This window comes from Theropithecus gelada, chromosome 12, assembly GCF_003255815.1.
Source record: "Theropithecus gelada isolate Dixy chromosome 12, Tgel_1.0, whole genome shotgun sequence".
Lineage (NCBI taxonomy): Eukaryota > Metazoa > Chordata > Mammalia > Primates > Cercopithecidae > Theropithecus > Theropithecus gelada.
The window spans coordinates 48226501-48246946 of record NC_037680.1 but is presented as its reverse complement, the minus strand read 5'-3'; the positions used below and the strand labels follow the sequence as shown (position 1 = coordinate 48246946).

At 38.8% G+C, this 20446-nt stretch overlaps 1 protein-coding gene and 1 non-coding gene across 3 annotated transcripts in view; both read left to right on the top strand.

Annotated features, from left to right (window-relative positions):
• The window catches only part of SLC25A12 (solute carrier family 25 member 12), a 115834-nt gene that overhangs the window by 31711 nt on the left and 63677 nt on the right, over window positions 1-20446 (top strand). The window contains exons 4-5 of one of the 2 annotated variants that reach the window (XM_025404088.1): window positions 8274-8389; window positions 19881-20020. In XM_025404088.1, the coding sequence (XP_025259873.1) occupies window positions 8274-8389; window positions 19881-20020 (256 nt within the window). The remainder of the gene's footprint in view (window positions 1-8273; window positions 8390-19880; window positions 20021-20446) is intronic. The other variant, XM_025404089.1, reaches the window with a different exon arrangement.
• LOC112636777 lies at window positions 7543-7648 on the top strand. The gene has a single exon (XR_003122254.1). It is a non-coding gene; the product is annotated as a U6 spliceosomal RNA (small nuclear RNA).

Here is a 20446-nt window from a genome sequence, read left to right as displayed (position 1 = left end):
CCAAAAAAAAAAAAAAAAAAAAAAAAAAAAAAAAAAAGAAATTATCAGAGTATTTATTGTTAGTAATTTGGTCTAAGACCTGATTTCAGAATATCCATATATTTTCAAATGTTTCCTTTTGTGACTGTCTGCTCTATTCTGTCTCAGTAGTGTATCTTCTTTGAGGCTTCATATGGTTCTCCTAGGCTGAGTTGCATTGTTAAAGTAGGACATTTTCTTTTCTTTTCTCTCTTTTTTGTCGGAGACAGAGTCTCACTCTGACACCCGGGCTGGAGTGCAGTGGTGTGATCTCAGCTCACTGCAACCTCTGCCTTCTGGGTTCAAGTGATTCTCCTGCCTCAGCCTCCCAAGTAGCTGGGATTATAGGTGCATGCCCCCATGCCCGGCTAATTTTTGTATTTTTAGTAGAGATGAGGTTTTACCATTTGGCCAGGCTTGTTGTCTTGAACTACTGACCTTGTGATCCGTCTGCCTCGACCTCCCAAAGAGCTGGGATTACAGGCATGAGCCACTGCACCCAGCCCATTTTTCTTCTTATAATCATCTTTTTAAAAAGATATTCTCTGCTGAGCGCAGTTGCTCACACCTGTAATCTCAGCACTTTGGGAGGCTGAGGTGGGAGGATCGCTTGACGCCAGGAGTTTGAGACCAGCTTGGACAACATGGTGAAACCCCATCTCTACAAAATTAAAGAAAAAAATTAGCCAAGTATGGTGGCGTGTGCCTGTAGCCTTAGCTACTTGGGAGAATGAGGCAGGAGGATTGATTGAGCCCAAGTGTTTGTGGCTGCTGTGAGCTATAACTGAGCCACTGCACTCCAGCCTGAGGGACAAAATGTGAGACTCTGTCTTAACAAAAAAGAAAAAAGATATTCTCTTTTCTCCCTCTTTTTTTTTTTTTTTTTTTGAGACGGAGTCTCGCTCTGTAGCCCAGGCTGGAGTGCAGTGGCCGGATCTCAGCTCACTGCAAGCTCCGCCTCCCGGGTTTACGCCATTCTCCTGCCTCAGCCTTCCCGAGTAGCTGGGACTACAAGCGCCCGCCACCGCGCCCGGCTAGTTTTTTGTATTTTTTAGTAGAGACGGGGTTTCACCATGTTAGCCAGGATGGTCTCGATCTCCTGACCTCGTGATCCGCCCGTCTTGGCCTCCCAAAGTGCTGGGATTACAGGCTTGAGCCACCGCGCCCGGCCTCTTTTCTCCCTCTTTCTGTTTTGTACCCCTTAACCCAGGGCGGTGATGAAATATTAGAATAGCTTACTTGGTACATTGTTTCCTGCCCCAAAATGTGTTCCTTGGTTCTATGGTAGTTTTTTGATGATGAGTCCTATAGATATGTTATGTGAAATGGCAACATATAATATTGCTTATAACCACTCAAGACCAAGTCTGAATGAGTGGAACTAGTATAGATAAGTTCAAGTGATTTGGTTGAGTGTGTGAGAAAAGCTGGTCTAGGAGTGGTTGAAACATGCTCTTTTGTGCTCTGCAATCCTTCCCCCATGTTTTCTAGGATGTTAACTGTTCCTTCTCTCTTGTTCCACATCTCCTTTCCCCCACTAGATAGTAAAATAAGTAGGAATGTTTGGATATGGGTGCTTGCTGTAGAAAGCCGTGTAACATACAATACAGCATTATATATTATAAATAGCACAATCAGTTGTCTAAAAGTAAAAGCCGTTAGCCAAGTATTATTTGTGGGATTGTGGCTTAAATTTTGAAGTTCTGGTATATAATGAAAAGCAAAATGATTTTATGCATTTAATGCAGATCTCAGAGAGTGTAATTGTGTGATCTAATCTAAAATATTTAGACAGTTGCTTGCTTGAAATTGTAAATTATAGAACCATAGTTTCTATATTTAGTTCTAGTCAGAATTTTATCTGGAGGTTCTTCTGTTCTCCTATGATGTAGAAAACTAGTTTTCTTTTCTACTACTTTTCCCCCCAAGTGTTTTCCTTTATGTTACACAGGCATATAGAGGAACTTTTTATGCAGAAATCTTGATTGTTTTAAAAATTGTAAAATTAACATATTAATATTTTGTCATTTTATTAGTTCCTATTTACTAAATTGAAAAGGGGCTTCATAGAAAATTTTTGAAAAACACACCAAATTCAGAAAATATATTTTTCAAAGTTATAAAATGAATACATGTTCTTTCTAAAATGTCAGACAATGGGGTAATATGGTAAAAAGTGAAAGTACCTCCTTATCCCCATTACAAGAAAAATGAATAGAGTGTGAACTAATCAGTAGTTTCTTCACTCAACAGTTAGTAGCTTGTGGTTTGCATATGTTCTATTAAAGTCTTGATTGGGCCCTTCTAGCAATAAAGGGATCCATGGCAGGATAAAGGGAAAAGGAGCCTTAAAAATATTCTGGAGCCAGGCGTGGTGGTTTACGCCTATGATCCCAGCACTTTGGGAGGCCAAGGCAGGAGGATCTCCTGGGACTAGGAGTTCAAAACCAACCTAGGTAACATAGCAAAACCCCATCTATACAAAAACATTTAAAGATTAACTGAGCATCATGGTGCTTGTCTATAGTCCCAGCTACTCAGAAGGCTGAAACAGGAGGATCACTTGAACCCAGGAGTTCCTGGTTCCAGTGAGCTCTGATTGCGCCATTGCTCTCGAGCTGGGAGACAGATTGAGACCTTGTTTCTCAAAATAAATAAATAAATAAATAAATAAATTTCTGAAACATGCTTGCTTTAAGCATTGCAGACTATTTCTTGTTTTCAGAAAAATATTGTTGCATTATAATGCAATAAGTATATAATGACTGTGGTCTTAAAATAGAGGAGAGTATCAGAGAGACTGTCAAGTGACCTGTTTTTCTCTCTTTCCTCCCAACATTTTATTATGAAAATTTTCAAACATTAAAGAAAGTTGAAAGAGTTTTATAGTGAACACCCATATATCTACCACCTAGACTACCACATAGATTATATTTATTATTATTTTATTATTTATTATTATTATTATTATTTTTGAGACAGGGTCCCACTCTGTTACTCAGGCTGGAATGCAGTGGCGTGATCATGGCTTACTGAGCCTCAAATCATGGCTTACTGAACCTCCTGAGCTCAAATGATCCTCCTACCTCAGCCTCCCAAATAGTTGGGACCACAGGCGCCTGCCTCATGCGCAGCTAATTTTTCTTTATTTTGGTATTTTTTGTAGAGATAGGGTCTTTTATGTTGCTTAGGCTGGTCTTGAACTTTTGGACTTAAGCAGTGCTCCTCCCTTGACCTTCCCAAGTGCTGGGATTACAGGCATGAGCCACTGCAGCTGGCCAGATTCTACTATTAACATCTAACTATTCTTGCTTTTTCTTATATCCATCCATCCCTCTATCCTTCCATCAGTCCATCTTATTTTTTTATACATTTCAGAGTAAAGTGCAGACATTGATACAGTTCTAAATATTTTAGCATGCACATTATTTACTAGTGTTTAATATATGTTTTGAGGGTTTTTTGTTGTTGTTTGTTTTGAGACAGAGTGTGTCTCTGTCACCCAGCCTGGAGTGTAGTGGTACGATCTCAGCTCCCTGCAACCTCCGCCTCCCGGGTTCAAGCAATTCTCGTACCTCAGCCACCCAAATAGCTGGGATTACAGGCATGCGCCGCTATGCCTGGCTAATTTTTCTTTGTATTTTTAGTAGAGGTGGGGTTTCACCATGTTGGCCGGGCTGGTCTCAAACTCCTGACCTCAAGTAATCCACTGACCTCAAGTGATCCACCCGCCTCAGCCTCCCAAAGTGCTGGGATTACAGGTGTGAGTCACCATGCCCAGCCTTTGAGTGTTTTTCTTTAAATGTAAGACTCACACACAGTAAGAAAATGTGAATCTCAAAGGTGTATTTGCTGAGCTTTGACAAATGTATGCACCTAGGTAACCTCAAGTGACTTTTTTAAATCGTGTTAAAATATACATAAATAACATTTACCATTTTAATCATTTTTAAGTGGACAGGACAGTTCAGTGGCTTTAAGTACATTCACATTGTTATGCAACTATTTTCGTATCCAAGGCCAGGCGCAGTAGCTCATGGCTGTAATCCCAGCACTTTGGGAGGCCGGGGTGGGCGGATCACCTGAGGTTAGGAGTTCGAAATCAGCCATGGTTAACATGGTGAAACCCCGTTTCTACTAAAAATACAAAAATTAGCTGGGTGTGGTGGCACGCACCTGTAATCCCAGCTACTGGGGAGGCTGAGGCAGGAGAATCGCCTGAACTCAGGAGGCGGAGGCGGAGGTTGCAGTGAGCCGAGATCATACCATTGCACTCCAGCTTGGGCAACAAGAGCAAAACTCCGTCTCAAAAAAAAAAAAAAAAAATTATCATATCCATTTGCAGAACGTTTTTATCATTCCATACTGAAACCCCATACCCATTACATAATGACTCCCCATTCTCTTTCCTTCCACTCCAAACAGCCTCTGATAACCAGTACTCCACTTCTTATTGCTGCTATTTTAGCTACCTCACATATGTGGAATAATGCAATATTTGTCCTTTTGTGTCTGCCTTGTTTCACTTAGCATAATGTTTTCAAGGCACATCTATGTTGTAGCATATGTCAGAATTTCATTCCTTTTTAAGGCTGAATAATGTACTCAGTTGATTTATTTTTTATTTATTTATTTTTTAGAGATAGAGTCTCACTCTGTCACCCAGGCTGAAGTGCAGTGGCACAATCACAGCTCATTGCAGCCTTGAACTTGTCGGCTCAAGTGATCCTCTTGCCTTAGCCTCCTGAGTAACTAGGACAACTGGCATGTGTCACCGTAACAGGCTGATTTTTGACTAATTTTTAAGTTGTTGGTGCTTTTGTGTATTTTCATGATACATCTGAATATGTGTCTCATGTGATACAGATCTGAATATATCTGAAGGTAACTGAGTATTGAGGGATGGCTGAGTATTACCCCAATAGCTTCTTATAATAATGGTCTGCTTACTAATGCCAGATACCCTTTCTGGTTTTCAATTATAACTTTAAAATTGGGAGAGGGTTAGGAGATACACAGTAATGGAAGAACACCAAATTGAAGGCAGGAGTTAGGAGTCTTCAGGTAGCCTCACTGATTTGCTGAATGTCTTTGAGGAAGATCACTTAACGTTTGCCTTTCTAAGGGTCCTTCTGGCTCAAAAGTTGCATGAATATATGATTTGCCTTTTGAATATGCTGGCAGACAAAATGTAGATAATTTAGTAAATTCCATAGACTTTCTATTTTAAACAAAGAGCTACTTAATTGGAAACCTATGTGACAAGAGTCTCAAATCCACAAGGACAGTGTGGTCTATAGATATATGACTGATGAGCCCTGTTTGGTTGCTTTTCTGAAGGAAAAAGACTGCTTGTCTTCAAGGGGCTGGTGCTACTTGGGACCAGAAACCTAGTGTTTACACTTGCAGTTTATCAAAATAAACCAGAAAAAACTGAGTATTTATGGGAAATCTTGTGATTTCTTAATGTCAACTAATGCAACTAAAAAAATAGTACTTTTCATGCCAAAGAAAACACATCTTTGGACCAAATTCAGTCTGCCAGCTGACAGTTTGTGACCTTTGCTAGTTAAGGAAGAAGTTTTTGGCCTCTTCTCATAAATATAGAAGGTTTTATATTTATGAGAAGGTTTTATATTTATGAGAAGGTTTTATATTTATAAGGTTTTATGTTTTTATATTGGTTTTACTACTGAGCATGAAATTTGTTTTAAAGCTACATATTCTGTATTTCAGGGTAGGTGTATTTTTTATGTCTTGACGCTGTTTTGTAAAAACCAATATGTTATGCCTTTTTAAAGAAAACCCATAATCAGCCTATTTTTTATTTTTAAAATTATTGGTCAGTCTGTTTTTTTCTTCCTCAAACAGAAATCGCATGAAAGATATACTATAGAAAATCCTTGTATCAATTAACACATTTTGAAATATATAGAATAATTAACACTGGACAATCAAGGAAAGATGAGTTTCATAGGAAAATACTTCATTGAAGACCAGTATGCAGATCTGTGTGCATATGAGACACATTTTTATAATGCTGTTACTTGGACACTCACTACTAATGAGCAGCAAGATGGTATGGAATCTTTGTAGCAAGCTTGCTATGAAAGGTCTAGCGTATGCTGGCTTTGTACGGTCACTGAAGGCAATTTCTGTGTAGTTTTGATCACTGGTTAATTTTATAACCTTGAGTATGATAGGACATGTTAAGTTCTAGAAACCCAACATATGAGTTTCTCCCACTTTTTGTTAAGTTTTGTTTTGTTTTGAAATGGGTCTCACTCTGTTACCCAGGCTGGAGTGCAATGGCTATTCACAGGCACCAGCATTGCATGCTATAGCCTTGAACTCCTGGGCTCAAGTGATCCTCTTGCCTCATCCTTCTGAGTAGCTGGAACTACAGGTGCAGGACATTGCACCTGGCTCCCACCATTTTTGTTTTGATTTTTCCTTTTAACATTTTTATTTTAAAAAAATTAAAAAAAAAATTTTTTTTTAAACAGGGTCTGGTTCTGTTACCCAGGCTGGAGTACAGTGGCATGATCTCGGCTCACTGCAACCTCTGCCTCCTGGGCTTAAACTGCCCTCCCACTTCAGCCTCCCAAGTAGTTGGTACTACAGGTGCACACCACCACGGCTGGCTAATTTTTGTATTTTTTGTAGAGATGGGGTTTCACCATATTGCCTAGGCTGCTCTTGAACTCCTGAGCTCAAGTGATCTGCCTGCCTCAGCCTCCCAAAGTGCTGGGATTACAGGCGTGAGCCACTGTGCCCTGCCTTTAAACATTTTATTTTAGTTTAATTAATTTATTTGTTGAGCCAGAGTCTGGTCTGTCACCCAGGCTGGAGTACAGTGGCATGATCTTGGCTTATTACAGCCTCTACTTCCTGGGCTCAAGCAATCCTTCCACCTCAGCCTCCTGAGTTGTTGCGATTACAGGTGTGTGCCACCATGCGTAGCTAATTTTTTATTTTTACTTTTTGTAGAGATGGAGTCTCCCTATGTTGCCCAGGTTGGTCTTAAACTCCTGTACTCAAGCAGTCCTCCTGCCTCATCCTCCCAAAGTGCTGGGATTACAGATGTGAGCCTCTGTGCCTGGCCAAAATTTTTATTAGTGATATTTCAAACATGTATAACACAGAGAATAATGTAAGTTCACCTACTTTTAATCATTACCCAAATAATTATTTGTTTTTTTATATCTCCATCTCTCCTCCATCCTCTCGATTATTTTGAAGTAAATTCTAGATGACGTATTTCATTTGCAAATGTCTCACTGTGTATCTCTAAAACATAAGAATGCTTAACAACAACCAAAAAAACCTCCTAAAAACATTGATTTCTTAATATCATCAAGCATTTGCGTTATGTTGGTATTTCCATTTCCCAAATTGTCTTATAAATTAAAAAACTTTTTTTTTTTTTTTTTTTTTTTACTTTGTTTAAATTAGAATCCAAATAAGGATGTATATTGTGATTCATTGTTATATCTGTTAGGTCTTTTAAGATTGAGATTCCCTGTGCTTGCCTCAGCAGCACATATAATAAAATTGGAATGATACAGAGATTAGCATGGCCCCTTAAAAAAAGAAGAATCCTCTTCATAGCTTCATTAAAAATTATTTTTCAGCAACTATGGAATGTTTCTTCTGTCATTTCCTACAGTCTGCATTTATGTGGTGGTAGCGAACATGTTCCTTTGTTCGTTGTATTTTCTGTAAATCAATGATTAGTTGTAGAGCAGTGGCTCTCAACAGGGGTGATTTTGCTCTCCAGGGGATATTTGGCAATGTCTGGAGACATTTTTGCTAGTCACACTGATCACAACTTGGGGATGCTATTGGCCTCTGGTGGGTAGAGGCCAGAGTTGCTGCTAAACATGCTACAAAGCACAGGAAACCTGCACAGCAAAGAATTATCCAACTTAAAATGTCAACAGTACTGAGGTTGAGAAACTGATCCAGAGACTTGATCAGATTCAGGTTTAATTATATTTTGCCTGGTTCTCTCTCTTTTCATGATGTTAGGAGCTATTGATTATTGCCCAGTTTCATTAATTTGCTAGGGACTTACAAAAGGGTAATATTCTAATTCTCCCTTCCTTCCTTATCTGAAGTACCTCTATAAAAAGAAACTACCCTTTATCAATTAATTGGTTACCCTGAGCTACAGTTCATATAGTAAAGGCAGATTAAATGCCTGATGCTTTCCCTTTCTTCACCAGCCAATGACATTTTATATTTTATTCCAGGTTGATCTCCTATCAAGAGTTCTTGGCATTTGAATCTGTTTTATGTGCTCCAGATTCCATGTTCATAGTGGCTTTCCAGTTGTTTGACAAGAGTGGAAATGGAGAGGTGACATTTGGTAAGGGAAAAAGAAGATTATAAGTGATAAGTTAATGATGCTGGTCCAGTCTTCAATTGCTAAATCTAGTAACTAAACATAGATTACTGCTCATTTAGGACCTGATCCACAATTGAGTTTCCTAAAAGGATTTATGCAGATAAAGATGGCTTTATTTTTTCAAAGCATTAAACTGTTGCCAAAGATGAGGAAGTGTAGGAATGCTGTTGCTTTAGCTCATTGAGTCACTGACACTTTCACATTTCTAAAATAAATGGTGTAAGATTTTCTTGTTCTGGGCCAGCCTGGGCAAAATTCCTTACGAGGTAGATTTTGAACAACTTGAAACAATTTTCTCACTCTTTAAGTGATTTTTAGATAGGGAGTTCAGAGCTTCTCTTGTAGCATCCTTGGAAAATTGCTGCTATGTCATTGTAACACCAATAATGGAACTGAAGGAGTATATCAAGGCAAAATTAGTGTTCTCTGAACCTGAATTTTAGATTTCAGTTTTAGGAAAGAGGCTGGAATATTAAAATTGCCATCTGACTTGGATGTAGAAATTTATTTAAATCCTCTAGTAGACGCATAATCTAACACATTGTTGATGTTTCACAGGTGTATACACTAGGATTTTTATTTGTAACCATATATTAAAGACACTTTTTTACAGAAATTAGTATATGTTTAGTAAAAGTATTGGCTAATTTTTCTTGGAACAATTTTTTAAATAAAAACCATGTAGTAGTTCAAGGACCTTGAGTACTGTCCCCACCTTTTAAAAATATTTGAATTGTTTTTATTGTGGCAAAAAACACATAAGATAAAATTTACTGTCTTAACCATTTTAAATGTACAGTTTAGTAGTATTAAGTATATTCACATTGTTGTGAAAGAGATCTCCAGAAATTTTTCATCTTGCAAAATTAAACTTAAGCCCCCTTTTATAGTGTGAATTGGCATGGATATTTGTAGAAACACCTTTGAAAAATCAGACTTTCCCTGAGCTATGGCACTAAACACTTATTCAATCAGAAGGACCGGTAGTGCCTTGACTGTAATTTTGGTGGACACATTTTCTAGCTTGGCATTGATTGTTTCCTTCTTCCTTCTGCCCATTGACTCAGCTATCTTCTGTATGAGAAGACTTTCCAAAAAAATGCTATGCAGAGTTTTTGTTTTGTTTTGTTTTTGTTTGTTTGTTTGTTTGTTTTGAGACAGAGTCCTGCTTTGTCGCCCAGGCTGGATTGCAGTGGCTTGAACTTGGCTCACTGTAACCTCTGCCTCCCGGGTTCAAGTGATTCTCCTGCCTCAGCCTCCCGAGTGGCTGGGATTACAGGCATGCGCCACCATGCCCAGCTAATTTTTGTATTCTTAGTAGAGACGGGGTTTTACCATGTGGGCCAGGCTAGTGTCGAACTCTTGACCTCATGATCCGCCTGTCTCGGCCTACCAAAGTGCTGGGATTACAGTCCTGAGCCACCATGCCTGGCCCACTATGCAGAGTTATTTTGATTTTTGCATATAAATCTTGGCATCCTCCTCCTTTGGAGCAAGCTTTGGCCATCTTGCCTCCTAAAGAATGTTGACTTTCCTCAGAAACACCTAGGTTCTGTAGTTTAAGGCACAAAACCTCCATCATCTCATTCAGCATTAACCATGTACTACTAGTAATGCTGCATTTTCTATTTTCAGTAGGTATCACACATGCTCACATATCTCACAAATGTGATGCAGAAATGCCTGGAAAATAATTTGATTCAGATGTCTGAGTTAGTGACAGTGCCCTGTGCTTATATCCTGTGTGCATTAAGAATTAGATCTCACAATCAAATTCTAATTTTTGTCCCTCTACCTTAATATCATGGTTCTTTGTGTCTCCTCCATTTAATTACTTTTCCTAGTTTCTATTATTATAAAATTAGTAACTCAAGTCACTTCATCCAACAGACTGTCAAGACCAACTTAATAATAAAGACACATGCCATTGTTGATAAATAGATTAAAATGAGTGTAGGAAGTAGCTAAATTTATATATGCCTTATTTAATGTAAATGAAAGCTTGTAGTTATTAGATCTCAACTTTAGTTTTTTTTTTTTTTTTGGAGGTGGAGCCTCGCTCTGTCACCCAGGTTGGAGTGCAGTGGCGCGATCTTGGCTCACTGTAACCTCTGCCTCCTGGGTTCAAGCGATTCTCCTGCTTCAGCTTCCAAAGTACCTGGGATTACAGGTGCCCGTCACCATGCCTGGCTAGTTTTTGTATTTTTAGTAGAGATGGGGCTTCGCCCATGTTGGTCAGGCTGGCCAGTCTCAAACTCCTGACCTCAGGTGATCTACCCACCTCGGTCTCCCAAAGTGCTGAAATTACAGATGTGAGCCACTGTGCCCAGCCAACTTTAGCTTTTTATAGGTCTTCTGTTTTTCTTTCAGACTATTATTTATGAGTTAGAATTTTTAGAAATATAGTTAGGATTAAACACAAATCAGTTTTAGTTTTTATAGTACCAGGTATAAACTGAAGAACATATGAGCCCTCAAGAATCTTGCTTTCATTCTTTTCCTCTATAATCTAGAGACAGGAATATTATTATGGAATAAGAAAAAGATGAAGCCACGTACAGTGGTGCATACCTGTAGTCTCAGCTCCCAAAGGAGTGATTTCAGCTCCTTGGGAGACTGAAATGGGAGGATCTCTTGAGCCCGGAGTTTGAGGCCAGTTTGCACAACATAGTGATACCCAGTCTCTAAAAATTAAAAAAAAAATTTTAAAAGTTGTACCCTGTTTCTGTTCTGGGTTGCCTGGCTAGCTGGTTGGCTCTCTTGATGGTGCTCACCTATTTCCTAAGGACTTTGACCATTTCACCTTCTGTCCCTGCCTTCCTAGTTTTAAGAATCCACTTTGAGACAAATTTTCTTAAGTAGAATGAGAGAAATAATAAAGGAAAGTTTCCTTTCGTATTTTTAAGAAGAAAAATATTGAAATCTTGTTAAATGCCATTTAACAAGATTTCTAGGGACTGCTTATTTCAAGCCATATTCAAGACTACAGAATTTCTGCATAAGGAAATAATTAACTTGGAGTTTATTTTTATAGGATTTTGGATCTGGGGTGAAGGTCAGTTTTCATGTTTGTACCCACTTAATAAAATGAATTGTGCTTATGTATTTATAGGCACATGTTTAGGTAAAAGGAAATTTTAGATCAATTCTAAATAGAGTTAAATCCTTTTCCACCAAATGGCCTTCTGTTTTCTAGTTTGGAGCTATTTATAGTTTTCTCTTGTGCACATGAGAGAAAGTTGGAAGATGATATTAGATGCAAGGTATAAGGAAGGGGAGAAAACCTGTTATGCCATCAGCATCTCTTATAGACTATGATGATAATGTTATCTCTGTACTTCCTATATATTCTTATTTATGCTTTTTTTAGATATGATTTTATACACATCAAATTATATACTTAAACTGTGTGCATCTTTGCAAGTATTTATATAAGTAGTAATATTGAACATTTACTTGAGTGCTTATATGAGGTTTTTTGTTGTTAAAGATACCTGTGCTCTGGGGAGAAGCCTTAGATTGAGGCCTTGAAAATCCGTTTCAGAATCTGAAAGCTCAGGAAAGGGTTCTGGAGTTTTTTTAAGAGTGAATAAAATATTAGTTAATTGTTTCATCTTTGATGTTTCTTTAATAAAACTTCTAATGCATGCTGTGGATAATTACTTAATGGCTTGTATATCTGTTACTGCCAGGCGGCATGAGCCTTGTAGAGGCCATTGCATGACTGGTGTGTGCTAGCTACAGTGTAAGTTTGCCTTGGTCTCACCATTATCCACAAGTGTACTGGAGATCCTGTTCAGTACTATTAGATTCAGGTAACCTAGATAAGCAGTTATACTACATTGTGTTGTCAGTAGCTGCTGTGCATTTAAAATCCAAGTTAAAAAAAAGGCCGGGCATGGTGGCTCATGTCTGTAATCCCAGCAGTTTGGGAGGCCAAGGTGGGCAGACTGCTTGAGCCCAAGAGTTCCAGACCAGCACGGGTGACATGGTGAAACCCCGTCTCTACTAAAAACACAAAAATTAGCCGGGCGTGGTGGTGCGTGCCTGTAGTCCCAGCTATGCGGGAGGCTGAGGCAGGAGGATAACTTGAGCCTGGGAGGTAGAGGTTGCAATGAGTTGAGATTGTGCCATTACACTCTAGCCTGGGGGACCAGAGTGAAACCCTGTCTCAAATTTTAAAAAAAGGCCTATTGCCTTACTAAAGATTTAATCTTTTTTTTTTTTTTTTAAAGGGGCCAGGTGCGGTGGCTCACGCCTGTAATCCCAGCACTTTGGGAGGCCAAGGTGGGCGGATCACAAGGTCAGGAGTTTGAGACCAGCCTGGCCAACATGGTGAAACCCCGTCTCTACCAAAAATACAAAAATTAGCCAGGTGTGGTGGTGGGCGCCTGTAATCCCAGCTACTTGGGAGGCTGAGGCAGGAAAGTAGCTTGAAACCGGAAGCCGGAGGTTGCAGTGAGCTGAGATTGCGCCACTGCACTCCAGCCTGGGTAAAAGAGTACAACTCTGTCTCCAAAACAAAAACAAAAACAAACAAACAAACAACCCACAACAAACTCTTGTCTATTTACTAGTAAAATGAGTATGAAACATGTTATATGTTCTGAGTTCTCTATTAAAATCAACATTGTGTTCCAAATTTAGTGTTTGCCTAGGGATGGACACTCTTCAAAGTAAACTTTTCCACGGACACATCCTCACCCTCTGACTGAAGAAACCCTCAGAAAGCAGAGATTTCTTTAAATGTAGTACTATGTTTGACCGTTAATACATATAGCAAATAAAAATGTGTTCCATTTCTGCCTCTGAAATAGGCTGTTTTTCCCTGAAGGAGAGAATAAATTGGGGTGGGTTAGGCACAACCTCTGTTATTATTTTAAAGAGCCAGGAGATGGAAGTGTAGTTATGAAAAATGTACCCTTTCTCACTGGAAACAAAGCTATAGACATGGAATAATATGAAATTCTGTGGTGGCCAGGTGCAGTGGCTCACGCCTGTAATCCCAGCACTTTGGGAGGCTGAGGCAAGCGGATCACAAGATCAAGAGTTTGAGACCAGCCTGGCCAATATGGTGAAACCCCGTCTCTACTAAAAATACAAAAAAATTAGCCAGGCATGGTGGTGTATGCCTGTAATCCTAGCTACTTGGGAGGCTGAGGCAGGAGAATTGTTTGAACCCAGGAGGCGGAGGTTGCAGTGAGCCGAGATCAGGCAACTGCACTGCAGCCTGGGCGACATAGCGAGACTCCGTCTCAAAAAAAAACCAAAAACCAAAAAACTCAGCATGGCCAACATGGTGAAACCCTCTCTCTAGCCAAAATACAAAAATTAGCTGAGCGTGGTGGCATGCGCCTGTAATCTCAGCTACTTGGGAGGCTGAGGCAGGAGAATTGCTTGAATCTGGGAGGCAGAGGCTGTAGTGAGCCAAGATCATGCCACTGCATTCCAGCCTGGGTGACACAGTGAGACTGTGTCTAAAAAAAATAAAGGAATTCCATGGTGGCCAGGCATGGTGGCTCATGCCTGTAATCCCAGTACTTTGTGAGGCCGAGGCAGGAGGATCACTTGAGGCCAGGAGTTTAAGACCAGCCTGGGCAACGTGGTGAAACCCTGTCTTTACTAAAAATACAAAAAAATTAGCCAGTTATGGTGGTGTGCCCCTATGACCCCAGCTACTTGGGAGGCTGAGGTGGGATAATCTCTTGAACCCAGAGGCAGAGGTTGCAGTGACCCAAGATCACACCACTGGGCCGGGCGCGGTGGCTCACGCCTGTAATCCCAGCACTTTGGGAGGCCAAGGTGGGCAGATCATGAGGTCAGGAGATCGAGACCATCCTGGCTAATAGGGTGAAACCCCGTCTCTACTAAAAATACAAAAAAATTAGCCAGGCGTGGTGGCGGACGCCTGTAGTCCCAGCTACTCGGGAGGCTGAGGCAGGAGAATGGCATGAACCTGGAAGGCTGAGGTTACAGTGAGCTGAGATTGTGCCACTGCACTCCAGCCTGGGCGACAGAGCAAAACTCTGTCTCAGAAAAAAAAAAAAAAAAAAAAAAAAAAAAAAAAAAGATGACACCACTGACTTCAGCCTGCATGACAGAGAAAGACTTTCATAAAAAGAAATGAAAATTCTATGATAATAAATATGTACTTTAATTTGGTAAGAAGTAGAGCTTCACCTGAGTATTCAGATTAAATCAGGAAGAATTTTTGATATTTTTTTTCTTTGTGTTGTTTTCGGATATTGCAGAGAAGTTTTTTGATTTTTGCTTTTTTTTTTTAGTACTAAAGGCTATTAGAATAGCTTAAGAGTTCAAGGTTAAAAAAAGATGGATTGTTATTAGTTTTTATGCTATTTGATGATAGACTGTTGAAGCATCTAACTTCAATAATAATAGTATGTATGTATGTATGTATTTATTTTGAGACAGTGTCTTGCCGTGTCACCCAGGGTGGAGTGCAGTGGTGTGATCTCGGCTCACTGCAACCTCCACCTCCCGGGTTCTAGTGATCCTCCTGCCTCAGCTTCCCGCATAGCTGGACTACAGGCATGTGCCATCACACCCGACTAATTTTTTGTATTTTTAGTAGAGACAGGGTTTCACCACGTTGGCCAAGCTGATCTCAAACTTCTAACCTCAGGTGATCCCCCTGCCTTGGCCTCCCAAAGTGCTGGGATTACAGGCGTGAGCCACCACACCCAACCGATAGATAGTCTTTAAATATGAACTCATCTTTCCTGAGAAATGGACCTTTACATATATTTGACAGCAGGACTACTCTATTGACTATGCAGTAGTCCCTTGTAGAGGTAGGTAAAGGGCTAATAGAAATACTTTCTTTCAGAGAAACAGGAGGTCATTCAGAAAACTAATGACCATCTGAGAGTAGAACCCAGAAGTCTGGGACTGAGTCCGCATGCCATGTTGGTTGGGACTTCCTCTACAAGTTCCTGTTGTTGGTCTTTTTGTTGTTGTTGTTTGTTTTCCTTCGTTTTCTTTTTTGGCTCCCAGTTGTGCCTCCTCTTTCCTCCCAATTTTTCCTTCACTGAAAAACTCACTTCTACAAGCCTCACCATTGTTGTTGTTCAATTATATACAAGGATATTCACCATTCATGGTGGGAGTCCTAAAAACCTCTCTGACTTCACTTTAAGAACTGTGCAGGTGAAACTCAGCTACTGAGGAACTATTCCCCCTGACAATAAGAATGTTTGGTCTCAAGCCTGTAAGTTGGTTGTAGTGGCTCCTGCTGGGCTGGAATCCTTGGAATAAGGATGTCATTGGGCTGATGGTAGGTGGGCTGTGTCACAGGGCTGATGGCTTGTATACCTACAGGAGGAGTTCTCTGGCCACACCGTTGGTACAGCAGCTCCTTCCAGGCTCATTCATGGAACAGGCATGGTGGCAGTCTTGGAGAAGAGTGCCAGCCCCGGTCAGAGGTAATTTTGTACTGCAGAAAGGTGAACAAGACCAGTAGGAAGTGCCCATAAGAACCAGGGGAGGGATGAGGGTGGATGAGATGGGGAGACACAGTATGGGCTGCTGGGGAAATTAAAACCTCTGTTAAGACATATTTATATAATATATATGATTTAATGTGTATTTCATCTAGTCCAATCATCATAAGTGACTGATACAGCTAAACTAACTAATGTTACACATCTGTGAACATTTTTACTTAATCACAGTTGTCACCGTTACCTGCTCTCCTGACAAATCATTGTGCTCCTCTCCTTTGAGCAAAGAGAACATAATGACAGGCTACTTTTGTATCTGGCCCCAGTTCCCTTTTCAATGGAAGTATAAACCATTCCTTTCATAAGCCCATGCTCTGCAGGAAGTGAAAAAGTTGTCTATTGTTCGCTATATGTCAGAAAACTAATGGATTCCTGGTTCTCTTAGCTATGCCAACCTAGTATAAAATACTATATCGTGATTTTGCTGCCAATAAGTTGTGACTGCCATTTCCCTTTCTTCCAGGCCAGAACTATGCTACAGAAATAGCATTCTTAAACATGGCAAAAAAGATCCTTGTTTGCCACTGGAAAGATGGGATTCTCTCTGGGGGTGGGTGGAACTTGCTATGCAGTTTCAGTTAGATGTATTTGATGTATTTGAGACTATTGGTGTTCCCTTTCATGTCATGCAGGACCTGATAAAGCTGGGTAACATAAAAACACCAGTTGTTTGAGTTATTACCTCATACAAGTATAAGCTCTCCAGTTCTGGAGCTTTTATATAATTTTATTTATTACATTCTGATAAAAGTAAAGTGGCAATTTATTAATTGGACTTGAAAACAATAGTTTTAGTAATTATGTCTGTGTATCTGAATCAGCCTCAGGCACTTGGAAGTAGAAACAATAATAACAGAAGAGAAGTAGAACACATCTCCAGAAGTGCCAAAGTAGGTTTGTAATCTTATTAGTTCTAGTAATTATAGTAGTCCATGATGTGGCTTAAAAAAACCCTAAAAGTATCAGGGTAAATAAACCACAGCATGTAATAGTGATCATAACAAAACCATATACAAAGCTGTCAAGTGACCACTTTGGGAGAAGTAGAAAATGTCCAAATACTCATGGAAAATGACACTTCTGTATTTGTGGAGATCACTATGACTAATTTAGGCCATCATTTTGATTGTTTCAGAGACATTCTAAGATCTTATTTAGAGATAGCTAAGAAGTTTATGAAATAGGATATCTAAAGTTTTTATTACAGAGATATTTTCCAGATGTAAATTATACATTATAAATTTAGTTCATAAATATCCTTTTTGTGATAATAGAAACAATTTTTGTTTGTTTGTTTTTGTTATGTGACAGAGCCTTACTCTGTCACCCAGGCTGGAGTGCAGTGGCATAATCTCGGCTGACGGCAATCTCCGCCTCCTGGGTTCAAGCAATTCTTCTGCCTCAGCCTCGGGAGTAGATGGGACTACAGGTGTGCGCCACCATGCCTGGCTAATTTTTGTATTTTTAGTAGAGGCAGAGTTTCACCATGGGGGCCAGGTTGGTCTCCAACTCCTGACCTTGTGATCTGCCTGCCTTGGCCTCCCAAAGTGCTGGCATTACAGGTGTGAGCCACTGTGCCCAGCCAAAAAATTTTTTATAGTTAAATTTTCTTAGCTTGGATGCTTTTGCATTTTGGACTTTATTTTATATAGTTTCGCATTTGAAGTTCTGATATTTTCTTATTATATAAAAGGGATTCAATTTCATTCTACCATTATATAAAAATTATCTAGGTAGTAATATATACATTTATTGTCAAATAATTATATTTTAACTTTTGAAATCACCTTTAAAAGGTTACCATGAAATAACTATTCTCTTTAATAATTATAATGTTACTTAATTAAATAAATGTAGTAATTTGTTCTAATTTGCTTTCCATTTTTAATTTTTTTTAACTTGAAGATGAAACACTTCTTTTTGTTAGACTTTAAAAGTAATAAATTAATTAATTTGGGACTAGAAACAGCTAATTAAGTTAGATCCTAAAAATCTTTACTTATCTGCTACAATATTTGTAGCCCTGAATATTTTCTGCTATCTTTATTTATTTTTTTATTTTTTATTTTTTTGAGACGGAGTCTCGCTCTGTCGCCCAGGCTGGAGTGCAGTGGCGGGATCTCAGCTCATTGCAAGCTCCGCCTCCCGGGTTTACGCCATTCTCCTGCCTCAGCCTCCCGAGTAGCTGGGACTACAGATGTCCGCCACCTCGCCCGGCTAGTTTTTTGTATTTTTTTTTTTTTTAGTAGAGACGGGGTTTCACCGTGTTAGTCAGGATGGTCTCGATCTCCTGACCTCGTGATCCGCCCGTCTCGGCCTCCCAAAGTGCTGGGATTACAGGCTTGAGCCACTGCGCCCGGCCTTTTCTGCTATCTTTATTATTTTAATTGTTTTATAAACTTTAACATCTTTTACAACTTGGAAGTTTCACATAGATTTAAGGATCATCTTTTGTGTTGGTTCGAAACCGGGATCCCACAAATTGCTATTGGGTTAATTCTTTGCTTTTTAAATTTGTATTTATGTAAGGTGAAAATGCTTGACCTATTTGAAAACTCTGAAGTATTTGTCCCTACTTAGAGAGGAAATGAATCCTGCATTCCATTTGAAAGAAAAGATGAGAATCCCATCTCCCCAGTGACATCCAATGCCTTCTTCCAACTTTGCTGATTGCTGCAATCTATTCAGATCTATTATATTGACTCTAGACTGGTAGAACGTTCAGTTCAGAATTCTTACATTCCCCTATCCCAATAGTAATGCTTTTATTAAGAAAAAGTGTATATATATAAAACTAAAGGGAATCCATTAAACCATTTATAATATGAGATCAGTATCTTCTTTAAAGAATTTGCAGAAATTAGAGAAAATAGCATAGTTGGAGATTATAAAATCTTAAACGTGTATTTACTGATTCTGTAGTATAACTGATAGCTATTGATGGCAAAACCCTTTCACTAATAAAATTGGCTGAAATTGGAAAATGATTTTGTTCTTAAGACATCAGTAAAACAGGCTTCCTGCTTTCTTAACTTCGTTCATGATTTTTTTTTTTTTTTTGGCATGAGCTTCTAAATTAGTTTATCCAGTCTATGCTTGTTAAAGTACCAGTCATTTGTGAATTGACTTTTATTGTAAGTATAGATTGCTGTAAGAATGAAAATGACGTTGTTAGTGCATGAAGACAAGCTGTCAGAGGGTTTTGGGTGTATGTTACACAGTACGACTAGTTCCTATCTAAAAATTAGTGTACTGTATTTAACTCTTTATTTAAAAGTGAATCACTAATTTAACTTATCTTAAAATATTTTAATAGTTCAGACTAATAATCATGGATTTTATGGGGATTTTGAAGCTTTGTGTCAAGACCATATTTTTAACAATATCAGAAGCTTTTAATAAGGTGCTTGCTGCTGAGCTAATGATATGCTTTTGGTAGTTTTTCTTATACCTATCTTCAATAGACATTCAGGCTAGTGTGAATGTAATAATCAAGCCTCAATCAAACCATACTTAGTATGACAAATATTGCATTATACTGTAATTTAGGTATTCATGCTTCTGATAAAGGGTTTAATTCGACTCCTTGAGGAACTGGGAAAACACTATTGATTTTGTACAGGATGTAAAGTAGCAGCCATTTATAATGTGAGATAGAAATCACTTTCTAATTAAAATTAAATAAAGAGAAATTAAGAATCTCATGGCCTTATATGCAATGGTACATAATCGTAAGTGTAAAATTATATTTTTTTGTATCAATTGTGTTCCTGTGCATGGTTTCTGGGCACAAAAAAAATTGCAGTTATTTTAATAGAAGCAGATAATACTGACTTTTAAAACTTCTCTTAATTTTTTTCTGTAGGAACATTGCAGTGGGTTAAACTACTTATTCCAGATGTAATTGATTTATTTTTGTTTTCCCTTTTAAGAAAATGTCAAAGAAATTTTTGGACAGACTATTATTCATCATCATATCCCTTTTAACTGGGACTGTGAATTTATCCGACTGCATTTTGGGCATAACCGGAAGAAGCATCTTAACTACACAGAATTCACACAGTTTCTCCAGGTAAGCTTAGTTTTCATAACAGGTATCAATATATACTATTCTTCTTCTGTGTCCTTCCCTTTTGTATTTATTAAGTTTGTTACAAAAATAGAAGTTATCCATGGTATTTCACCCCTAGTTTTAAAGTTTTCCCCTTGCCAGAGGCAACTTCTTTAAACTCTTAGTAACTATTTCTTTCAGTGTTTACTTCCATTTATTTAAATAGTAGAGCACTTCTACTTTTTAATTTTCTACTTTTAAGTATTTTTAAATTGTATCCTAACTATAGAAGATTAGAAGCTACATGACCGGGTGCAGTGGCTCACGCCTGTAATCCCAGCACTTTGGGAGGCCGAGGTGGGTGAATCAGAAGGTCAGGAGATCGAGACCATCCTGGCTAACACGGTGAAACTCCGTCTCTACTAAAAATACAGAAAATTAGCCGGA